Source organism: Scyliorhinus canicula, chromosome 3, assembly GCF_902713615.1.
Source record: "Scyliorhinus canicula chromosome 3, sScyCan1.1, whole genome shotgun sequence".
In the NCBI taxonomy this organism is placed as follows: domain Eukaryota; kingdom Metazoa; phylum Chordata; class Chondrichthyes; order Carcharhiniformes; family Scyliorhinidae; genus Scyliorhinus; species Scyliorhinus canicula.
The window spans coordinates 251,776,729-251,789,065 of NC_052148.1; the positions used below are offsets into that span (position 1 = coordinate 251,776,729).

General features: G+C 47.9%; 1 protein-coding gene across 8 annotated transcripts in view; it reads left to right on the top strand.

Moving 5' to 3' along the window:
- Window positions 1-12,337, top strand: part of LOC119963430 (serine/threonine-protein phosphatase 2A 55 kDa regulatory subunit B gamma isoform) — a 341,572-nt gene that overhangs the window by 259,992 nt on the left and 69,243 nt on the right. For all 8 annotated transcript variants that reach the window (XM_038792539.1, XM_038792540.1, XM_038792544.1 and 5 more), the window contains one exon: window positions 781-945. In XM_038792539.1, the coding sequence (XP_038648467.1) occupies window positions 781-945 (165 nt within the window). The remainder of the gene's footprint in view (window positions 1-780; window positions 946-12,337) is intronic.

Below are 12,337 nucleotides of genomic sequence, written 5' to 3' on the forward strand. Positions count from 1 at the left end.
TTGTAACTTCACTGGATGAATTTTGATAAAACCATAGAATCCCATTCAGCCCATTGGGTCTACACCGACCCTCCAAAAGAGCACCCCCATCTAGGCCCACTCTCCCGCCCTATCCCATAAACCCACAACCCCACCTAACCGCTGGACACAAAAAGGCAATTTAGCATGGCCAGTCCACCTAACCTGCACATCTTTGGACTGTGGAAGGAAACCCACGCAGACACACGGGGAAAGTGCAAACTCCAGACAGTCACCCAAGGTTGGAATTGAACCTGGTCCACTGGTGCTGTGAGGCAGCAATGCTAACCACTGTGCCACCACCCCTATTTTCTTTCATTTAAAAAATAAATAAGTTTAGAGTACACAATTATTTTTGTTCCAATTAAGGGGTAATTTAACGTGGCCCATCCACCTAGCCTGCACATATTTTGGGTTGTGGGGGTGAGACCCATGCAAACATGGGGAGAATGTGCGAACTCCACATGGACAGTGACACGGGGCCGGGATCGAACCTGGGATCTCAGCGTCATGAGGCAGCAGTGCTAACCACCGTGCCGCTCCTCACCTCTAATTTCTTGATGAAGAACGTTGCTTGCATTATTAGCTGGTCTTTCCCTCAGAGTCATTCATTCAGAAGATCCAATTAGGTGATTACAGTGTCTGGAGTAAATTGCGAGCATTAGCATCACTGTTTATGTAAAATTTGTCTTTGGTGCTCCTCTGTGAAGTATTAATGTCACCGCTCTCTTGTGTTTTTCCTTAATGGAGTTTTTAACCCAGACATAGTAGATATCAAACCCGTAGACATGGAAGAATTGACTGAAGTGATCACAGCCGCCGAGTTCCACCCCCACCATTGTAACCTGTTGGTTTACAGCAGTAGCAAAGGCACGTTGCGGCTCTGTGACATGAGGGCAGCTGCGCTGTGTGACAAGCACGCCAAATGTAAGCATTTGTTCCCGAATTCCAGCATCAGGATTGATATGTTATTCACCAGGGCATGCAGCATGCTAATTTACAGTTACCTGGCTGAAATTTCCACATACGGCGATTCATTTAATGGTTCAGCCATGGGTTTGGCCAACTGTGTGGAGAGGAAGTCTGGTGGTCCAGTTTTGGACAAAAATCAAGTAAGTTTCATATCAAACAGGCCTCTCAGAAATGCATTTTTATTTAATTGTATTCAGAAGAACATGATTTCTGAACCTGATCCCCAAGGGCAAAGATGTCCTCCAGTTCCAGCTATTCCAGGTATTTCTGCCACGAGGGAGCCAGGGAAGGGAAGAGGATTCATGGAGCAGGGGCCATGTCTGTGTCCATCGTGTTTGGAAAGATCTTAAACTAAAGGATATATAGGTTCACTTGATTGTTTTCAATACCTTTCTGACTGTTGGGATGAGGTAGGCCCTTGGTTTACATGCAGAATCTCTGCCCCATGCCTTGTGTTACAGAGGCCTGGTCAGCTCTCAACAGTGGCTAAGAGACTGGACCAGAGGTATAACTTTTAAAAGTTTTGAGAGGTGTGGAAAGATCGATTCATTCCAGGAATGAAAATATAGGAAATATGGTTTGGTTATTTTAGAAACAAACTTTATTAAAGCAAAAGAAAATACAACAATTTTCATACTTTTAAACTTCTTTGCGAACAATACCAGATTACATGTAGTGACTTAACCTTAACACAATAGTTCTTATTAAATAGCACTTTAACAGAACTAGTAGCTCTCATGCCACTCACACAGGTAGACAAAGCCAATACTTGCATTTGCGAAGCATTTTTTCTTCCTTTGGGGACATTCGTTCAGAACCCTTTTCCAAAGCCTGCCTCGATGGCAACTTTCATAACCGCTCTCAGTCGATTTTCAAAGCCTTCTCCTGTACTTGGTCAAAACAGGATTCTTTTTCTCTCTCTCTAAGCTCTGCCCAGCCTCTCAAACAAAGGCCTCTGGGATTTCCAGACTTGAACCTATCATCATTATCTTCGCTGTTTGGTTGCCCACTCCCATTTATACAAAAGTACAGAGCCATGCTGTTGATATGCAACTAACCTCCCATTGACAGACAAAGAGGCCATCAGACTCTGGCTAATAGCTGGTCAGACAAGTGTCCTGAATAACAATGGATCTGGGACATCCTGTGTATTCCCACTAACGAGTTTAACTCTGGCTGGGACAATGTAACTCGCCATGTGTGGGCGTATCCCTCTGACTCCATGTGAACAGGTTTTTTTCCCCCTGAGTCTGCTTAACCTTTAAATTGCCTGCTACATCTCTGGACCCAAGTTCCTAATATCTCCCTCGAATAATATGGATCATTGCTTTTGTTGATTGGGTTTATACACTAGCATCAATATATAATACTAATATAATATATATGACCAAGACATAGGAACACTAGCCTATGTAGGTATAAGATATACTAATCTATATTAGCAAATATAATTAATATAAATCCATATATAATGTTATTAAGCATAATGAATTCCGAGCGCTATTCATCTGAAAAATGTATATGTCCAGATTTGGGCATGTTTAGCAGGGTGATCCTCGGTGATATCCACTATTTAACGTTACTTTGCTGTTCTCTTTGGCCTTGGGGAGATTCACTCCGCTGAGGCTGCATGTTCCTGCTGGCGGGCTGTAGCTCACCAGCAGGAAAGGCCCCTCGCAAATTAGGGTGCCATTTCGAAAGGCTGTCCCGATCTTTTCTTCTCCCCCACCCTTTTTAAGGCCCCAGTGAGGGCAAGGCCAAGATTGCAACATCTTGCAAGGTTCCGTTGGATCTCGCAAGAAATTCCAAGCACCACAAATCTCAGGAGAGGCGTCTCGCAAGATTCGACGGATTTATCCCGACCACAAGTTGGTGCAAAGAGGCCGCTGAATTGCACCATCCATCTCTGGTTGGAGCTTTTACAATGGACAAATTACTGATTCAGCATTCAAACCAATAAGGTAATTGGCTTTCTCTTATTCCAAACTTCTGTTCCACTGTAAATATAACCGTGCACACCAGTCTCTGTGTTTGCTTGTTTTCCATCACAGTTCATGCGTCAGTCTGCAATGGTTAACTGTTAGTGCATTGAGAAATAATGGTTACGAATCTGTGCTTTCACGGCACGGGGTGGAAACTTGCCTTCACTTTGTCTAATCACATATGAATATACAAACACAGAAATTAGGGGCAGGAGTAGGCCGCTCGGCCCCTCAAGCCTCCTCCGCCATTCAATGAGATCATAGCTGTTCTGATTGTAACCTCCACTCCACGTTCCCACCTACCTCCAATAACATTTCACATCCTTGTTTCTCAAGAATCTCTCTACCTCTGCCTTAAAGTTATTCAAAGACTCTGCTTCCACCGCCTCTTGAGGAAGAGTGTTCCAAAGAGAAAATAAGGTTCTCCTCATCTCTGTCTAAAATGGGTGACTCTTTATTTTTAAACTATGACCCTCAGTTCTAGATTCTCTCACAAGAGGAAACAACTTTTCCATATTCACTCTGTCAAGGCACCTCAGGATCTTTTTTTTCAATCAAGTTGTGTCTTGATCTTCTAAGCTCCAGATGATGCAAATCTGGGGCGGGATTCTCCCCTACCCGGCGGGACGGGGGTTCCCGGCGTAGGGGAGTGGCGCCAACCTCTCCGGGGTCGGGCCTCCCCAAAGGTGCGGAATTTTCCGCACCTTTGGGGGCTAGGCCCACGCCGGAGCGGTTGGCACAACGCCGACTTGCTCAAAAACCGGCGCCAGCAGCCTTTCGGGCCCGCCGCCCGGCAGCGGGGCTGGCCGAAAGGCTTTCGCCGGTTTCCGCATGCGCCGGCGGTGACGTCAGCGCCCAGCTGCCGCTGACGTCACCACCGGCGCATGCGCGCTGTGGGTTTCTCTTCCGCTTCCGCCATGGCGGAGGCCATGGCGGCGGCGGAGGAGAAAGAGTGCCCCCAGGGCACTTGCCCGACCCCTGATAGGGGGGCCCCGATCGCGGGCCTGGCCACCGTGGGGGCACCCCCCGGGGTCCGATCGCCCCATGCCCCCCCCCCCCCCCCAGGACCCCGGGGGCCCAGTCGCGCTGCCGATCCCGCCGCCACCAGAGGTGGTTCAAACCTCGGCGGCGGGAGAGGCCTCCCAGCGGCGGGACTTCGGCCCATCGCGGGCCGGAGAACCACCGCAGGGCCTCGCCGATCGGAGTGGCGAGATTCCCGCCCCCACCACTTCCCGGGTGGCAGAGAATCTCTGCCACGGCGGGGGCAGGAGTTTCAGCGGCCCCAGGCGATTCTCCGACCCTGCTGGGGGTCGGAGAATTTCGCCCCTGGCCTGTGCAATCTTTCTTCGAAAGGCAAACTGTGCATTCCAGGTATTCATCTCGTAAATATTCCCTGAACTCCAGATGTGACCTCACCAATGCCCTGTGTAACTAAAGCATAACCTCCCTACTTGTGCATTTACTTCCCCTCATAATAAATAATAATATTTGATTAGCTTTCCTAATTACATGCTGTACCTGCATGCTAATGTTTTGTGATTCATGCACTTGGACACCCAGACATCTCTGTATCTCAGGCTTTGCAACCTCTCACTATTGAGATAATATTTTTTTATCTTCCTGCCAAAATGAACAATTTTGTATTTTCCCCACATTATACTCCATTTCTTGGATCTTTGCCAACTCCCTTAACCTATCCCTTGGTAGCCTCATGTCCTCTTCACAATTTACTTTCCTACCTATCTGTGTCATCAGCAAATTTTGCAACTATACCTCTGGTCCTTCCATCCAAGTCATTTATATAAATTTTTAAAAATACATTTAGGGTACCCAGTTATTTTGATCGTCCAATTAAGGGGTGATTCAGCGTTACCCTGCACATCTTTTTGTGTTGTGGGGGTGAGGCACACACAGACACGGGGAGAATGTGAAAATCCCACAGGGCCAGTGACCTGTGGCCGGGACCGAACCTGGATCCTCCGCATAGTGAGGCAGCAGTGCTAACCACTGGGCCACTGTGCTGCCCTATTTTCAAAAGTTGAGGCACCAGTACCAATCCCTGTGGCATACCGCTCATTAGAGCCTGCCAGCCAGTAAAAGGCCCATTTATGCCTACTTTCTGTTTCCTGTCAGCTAGCTAATCTTCTATCCATGCCAGTATGTTACCCTCCCTTCCCCAATACATGAGCTTGTATTTTCAGCAATAACCTTTGAAGTTGCACCTTTGCAAGCACCTCCTGAAAATCAAAGTACCGTACATCCACTGGTTCCCCTTTATCCACAGCACATGTCACTTCTTCAAAGAACCCCAATAAATTGGGAACAAGATTTCCTTTGACAAATCATGTTGACTCTGCCTGATAACCTTACATTTTTCTAAATGCCTTCTTATAATAGATGGAATTTGCTCATCTGGGGCTAAGTCTCAAGGCTGGAGTGTGAAAAGCCGGCCATGTATTCCAGCTCTGACCGCATTAATTATACCCCCGGGGGTTGAGCAGCTTATTCCATGGCGGGACGGGCTTGATAGCATGAGTCCTGCTTTCGTAAATGGCATATTGAAAAGGCGCCCAATACCACTAATGCCCCCCCCCCCCCCCCCCCCACCCCGCCATTGAAGAAAGAAGATGGACCTCCTTAAAAAGAAGATGGATCTCCAGGAATACTCTGAGGCTGAAAGATGGACCTCATCGATGACACTGAAACTGGAAGGTCCACCTCTAAATGTTTCCTTCCTCCCCCCCCCCCCCCCCCCCCCCCGACACACAAACACACATGCACTGTTATGGTGTTCCAGGGCCCAGGGATCTGGCGGCCTCCATCCTGAACACTGGAGGCAGCCTCAGATTAAGTCCTGCCTTCTTTGTGCCACATTGCTCCCGACGTGTTCGGGACCAATATGTTTTCCCGCTGGCATAACGGAGAATTGAAATGAAAAAATGAAATGAAAATCGCTTATTGTCACGAGTAGGCTTCAAATGAAGTTACTGTGAAAAGCCCCTAGTCGCCACATTCCGGCGCCTGTTCGGGGAGGCTGTTACGGGAATCGAACCGTGCTGCTGGCTTGCTTTGGTCTGCTTTCAAAGCCAGCGATTAGCCCTGTGAGCTAAACAGCCCCTAAACAGAATTGGGGGTGGGGTGTGCAGTTTCTGATCAGGCTTCATCTGCATCCCATTAGTGGGTCACAAATCAGTTTCACACCAGCCTCCAGCATATTTCCCAATCCGCTAGCTGGGCACCAGTGGAAGACCCCACAGGAAATCCACACTGGCACAAAACCGGTTTTTCGGCTCATGCCGAATTCTACTCTCTCCTCCATGCCCACCCCCCCCCAACTTTCTTTTTCAGCAACAATGATATGGATGCCTGCCTCATTGTCTCTGGCAACCCTCCCTTTACCATCGCATCCTCAAACATTTCCACCATCAGCGGCGCCAACGTCTCCTTAAACTTCTTATTAAACTCCACCGGGAACCCGTCTGGCCCCGGTGCCTTACCTGACTGCATCTTACCTATCGCTACCTGCACTTCCTCCACACACAATGGCTCCTCTAACCCAGCCCCCTCCCCTCCCACCTCCAGCCACTCCAGTCGCTTCAGAAACCCCCTCACCCCTGACTCATTCTCCGGCAGCTCCGACTTCTATAAACCCTGGTAAAAGACCTCAAACACCTTATTCGCCTGCTCTGAGCCACCACCACCCCTCCCGTTCCATCCCTAATCCACACTATTGTGTTCTGTGATCTTGTCTTGCAATGATTCTACAGAACTGCTGGTAACTTAACCAGAATGATATTTTATTGATGTGCATGTGGTAAGGTAACGATCAGAATGCTACACAGACCAAGTTATCATAGAGTGACATTTAGACTCTCCTGGAACTGCCCTTTTGTTTGACTGTCCTAATGTACGCCTTACAACTTTCTGCTGATAGCCAGATGTCACCTGCCTGATGCCACCTGCTATTGGGAGGTTGCACTGCCCGAGTACATGTGATATTATCTACAGGCATAAGACAACACGCACAATCTCCCTCATTGCTGCCTGCCGTCGGAGCTGTCCCACCAGCAATCAATGGTCCTTCTCACCATACCCATCTACCACCTCGCTTCAACTGCCGAACTGCCATCCCCGTAGACAGGGGATCAAACTTCACTTGCAACTCCTTCCTCCTCACCAATAGCCCCGGCTCCGGATCCTCCGCATATCTTTCATCAACCTCCAAAATATCCTCTATTGTTAATTCCTGATTCTTTGTGGCCATTCTGGACTCAATAAAATCTGAGATGGATTAGCAGGTATCAATTATTGTTTTATTTCCACCAGCTTGCAAGGCTGACTCACACGTGGGACATTAGAACACACACAGCTGTCTTCTAAAGTTCCCAAAAGTTAGTGAGAGCTAAGACAAAGAAATCACAGCACATATTGATTAAATCACATCAAGACTCGCATACAAACTTCCCTATGGCCAATGTATACACCTTCTGACCTGGCCATATATCCTGATTGGCTCACTTCGCATTTTCCCAATCCTGGCCTCTTGTTACCCAGCATCCTTTTCACTATTCTCTCCATGAGGCAAAGCTCCCCTCCCCCTTCCTAGCCATGCTGTTCTCATCCCTTTGTTCTCTGTCTGTGAACTCATTACCCTCAGGATCCTACTGTCCATCATATTCGTTTGTTCACTTCCTCACTATCAGCCGCTGCTGCTCCTCCCGCATCTCGCCTTGAATGAGATGGCCTCACCCCTCACTACAGCCTTCAATGCCCCCCCACACCACAAACAACAAGACCTCCCCATTTTGGTAAAACACCATGTACTCCTCAATCACCTTCCCCATCTTCCTGAAACAACTTAGGTCAGCCAACAAGCCCACATCGAGCCTCCTCGCCGGCCTCTGAATCGGACCCTTCTCCAAGAATGCATCCACCCAGTGCGGAGCATGGTCCGATATCACAATCGCCAAACACTCTGTCGCCCAGCCAGCAGCACATTTCCTATCACAAAAAAGTTGATCCTCAAGTACACCTTATTGGCCGGTGAGAAGAACGAATACTCCCTATCCCGCGAGGGAAGAAACTTCCACAGAACCACCCCTCCCATCTCCTTCATGAACCCGGCTAACATCTTCGTAACTCTCCCCCCCCCCCCCCCCCCCCCCCCCCCCCCCCCCCACCACCCCCTGTCCACCTTCGAGCCCAACACCATATTGCAATCCTCTCCCTAATACCAATGGATGAGTATCCAGGTCCAGCCTGGCCGCTAATATCTTCCATGCAAACCCAGCGTAATCCCAATTTTGGGCATATATGCCAACCATCACCACTAACCTCCCTTCCAACGCACCCATCACTATCATATACCTGACCCCCTGGTCCACTACCACCATCTCCATCTGGAAGCTCATCCATTTACCTACTAAAATCAGCACTCCCTGGGCCCTTCTGTCGGAGCCTGAATGGAACACCTGGCTCACCCAGCTCTTCCTCAGCCTCATTTGGTCCTTTACCCTCAGATGGGTCTCCTGTAACAACTGCATATCCACTTTCAGGCCCATTAAATGAGGGAAAACCCATCCTCTCTTCATGGTCTCCCCAACACTCGTACGTTCCACGTCACCACTCTGAGTCGAGGTCTGTCACAACCCCCCCTGCTCTTCCTACCCGCCATGACCATCCTCCCAGACCTTGCCCAGCCAGCAGGACCCAGCTCCAGCCCTGTTCACCGTCACCCCTCATTCCCCCCGCCCTTCCCAGAATCCCTCTCCCAGTTCCTCTTGAAAATACCTCACCCAGTATCATCCCCATCCCCCCACTATTAACACCTCCCAGGCCTATCCAAACCTCCCATCCAGGTTCCAACGACCGCGGCCCCTACCCCCATCTTGCTCCCGTTCCCTAGTGAACAATCCCTTTGCAAGCGCGGCGGCTCCTGCCAGGGCCCCCTCCCACACATCGAAAACAAAACTTCATCAGCTCCAATGCCCCCCCCCCCCCCCCCCCCCCCCCACACACACCCATCCAAACTCCCAAACCCTGCATCCTAACAAACTCCCCAAACCCCGCATCCTAACAAACTCCCCAAACCCCAATCGTCATGCATCCTAAACCACCCTGGCCAAACCCTTGTTACAGCAAAATTGTTAAACATAACACGCATTCAAGGAACAAAGAGGAGTTAAAAAACGAAGGAAAAAACCATCAAAGTCCAAATTCAGTTCAGTCCCAATCCTACTGCCTTCACAAGCGCCTTTGCCTCCGCCGCCATCTCGAAATAATAGGCCCTGCCAGTGTGCGTGACCCGTACCTTCACTGGGTAGACCACTCCAAACTGCACATTGCACTTGCACAATGCCCGTTGGCTCGCCCAAAGGCTTCCCACCTTGCCTGCCCCGTCATCAGGTCCTGGTATATGCATATACCCTTGCCATCCAACGCCACCAACTTCTGCTTTCCCCACCAAGGCACCTTCTCTTTCACCTGAAAATTGTGAAAACAGACCATTACAGTTCTCGGTGATTCATTCGTTCTCGGTTTCAGCCGGAGCAACGGGTGGGCCATGTCCAATTCATACTGGGAGGGATCCTCCCCCTTCCCCATCAACTTTGCTAGCATATCGGCAAAGCATTCTGTAGGCCTCTGGCCCTCCACCCCCTCAGGCACACCCACAATATCTCTTGCAACCTGATCTCCATGTTCTCTACCTTGGCTCTCAGCCCTCTGTTGATCTCTGCCACCCTCCGCAGCTCCATTGAGGTGAATTGGTCGCTGTGCCGCGACAATGCCTCCTCCATCCCCTTGATTTTCTCCCCCTGCTCCCTCACCGCTGTCAAAGCTCTCCCCAACTTCCTCCTCACGGGGGCAAGGGTCTCACCCACCCATGCCTTAAGTGAGGCCATCATTTCCATCCCATGCCATTCAAAATGCTGAGAAAGCAACTGTTCAAACACTCCATCCATCACTTCAGCCATCTTCACCACCGTGATGGGCGCGGCCCCACCCGATGGGCTGTCTCCTGCCATCTTTCCTCCTGCTGCACCCTCACCACGCCCGGCGGCGGAATCTCGCTGCCTTTTTCCCTGGATTATTCTTTCTGGTTTTTGACATTCTATAAATGTCCCACAGCTTCTCACAAACAAATCTTCCCAAAAGCTGGGCGTAAAGGGCCTAAAACAGACAGTTCTGACAAGAGCCACTAAACACGTGATCTCCACCTACATGCCGCAACTGGAAGTCCAAAATCAGTTTTGGTTATAAATACAGATCACAGAGGAAAAAGCTTGGATTAAGCACAAAAGAAGACAGTTTGGAGGAGCACTGACATTAGTAATAAGTAATATCAATAAGTTCAATGTGGGAAAGGATGAGGCCATCCACTTTGAATCCAAGGGTGGCAAATGGGAATATTTTCTAAACACCAATAGCAACAAAGTGTAGAGGCACAAAGAGATTTCAGGCAGAGACCCTTTGGCAGAATGAACAGTCTAGCTCTGCACTTCCCATTTATATGTCAGATTTTGAGCATTTGAGGGTTTTCCTTTTGGCCTTGAGCTTGTTTTTATATCGTATCTTAGAATGTGGGAGTGTAATCTACCATTTTTATCTTTGCCTGATTTACTCATTGGTTTCCCTTTGTTCCTTAATGCCAATTCTGTGTTTTGCTTGGCGTGCAAAACAGTTACATGTGTCGGCATTTTCCTGACAAAGCTTCTGTCTTCTGATCCAGGTACAAGGAGCGTTGTCAGCCTTCTCTAAATAGATGTCACAGTGTTCATAGTTCAGCAAAGTGAGATTCATGTTCTTGCATTTAAAAAAGAAATGTAAAATTCAATGATCTATATTGTTTCCATTGTAAGATTAACGCTTTAGCTGTTCCAGTTCTGTAACGCAGCCTTGATTTTCCAGAAACACATAACACAAAAATACAATAAGCAAATCACTGTGTGAATCACACGCACAAGCTGCTACGCTGTTTGGAATTACAATAAGACTCAACAAGCCTGACAATTTATTTGGTCATAAATACAACATCCTTTGGTACACAGGCCCCATTTGGCAGCTCGAGGTATAATAAGGTCTTGTAGTCATTGATTAAAGTCCATTTTCCAGACCTGTGAGTTGGAAAATAGCCATTTAATGTAGCAGTGCATCACTGAGCCAGCGCTGAGTTTAAGCTGCAAAGCAATGTATAAAACGTGACTGATGCTGTATGTTGACCAAAGGGGGGAAAGGCAATAATGAGTAACAATATAGAAATCATTAATACATGTATGAATGTCAATACGACACAAGGCAGAGACTGTAAAAATAATACTTTGGGTAATTGATCATTTTATGCCTTGGATTTTTATGCATTTTATGCTTTCCCGAAGAGCTTCTATATATTTGCTGTTAAATTGAGCTCATTTCTTGTGCGTTGTGATTAACTTAATTCACCTTCTGCCTTGTTGGGGGACGGGGGGGGGGGGACCACGAATATTCGTGCAGGAAACTGGTGATGACGAGAATCCTGATGAATCAGTGGAAATGGTTCACTGGATAATCTGAACTTTCGACGCCCTGCCAAACCTTGGTAATGAACATAGGAACTGGATCAAAAGTGGTACATGAAACGGGGTCAGGATTGGTGAGACATTTAGATGTTTGAGGCTGAATAGCTCATTGCCACATTTAAACACCAGCAAAGCAATGACACCCAGTGGATCATCAGGTTTGACTTTTAATCTGTAATTTTTTTTTTAATGAATGCATCATCTAGCAATGCTGTCAACGTGTCATTTCTTTTCACATTTTCCTGGTTTCCTCTGTCAAGGAAACAATGTATGGATCATGCTGCGAGCCTAATGTCACATAGTCACTTACTGCTTTTGCCCTGCTTGGTTTCATTGGTTCCTTTGAGAATGAATAATTCCCTTCAAACTTCAACATGCACGAGGGAGATGGCTTTGTCTCGGTTGTAGTCAATTGTATTCCAAATTGTACCCTTGGAAACTGCTCAGTTTGACTTGAAATAACTGCAGCTCCGTCATTCGATGGTTCATATTACAGTGATAACAGCAGCCTGCATTTAGATAGTGCCTTCAACATAATGAAGCGTTTCAAGTTGCTTCACAGCAGCGTAGTCAGACAAAATTGACTTAAAATGTGATTCACACGAACCAGATCTTTTCACCGGATAGGAATTACATTGATTAGCGTTTTTAGAGGAACATAAGAATAGGCCAATCCGTGGCCATTCATTAAGCTCAACTCCACTTTCCTGTCTGCCAATGTCCATCAAACTCAGCCCTGAATAAATTCAATCACGCATCCCGTCCGCTGTTCTCTGGTGAGAGAATTCCACCAACTAAAGACACTCTGAG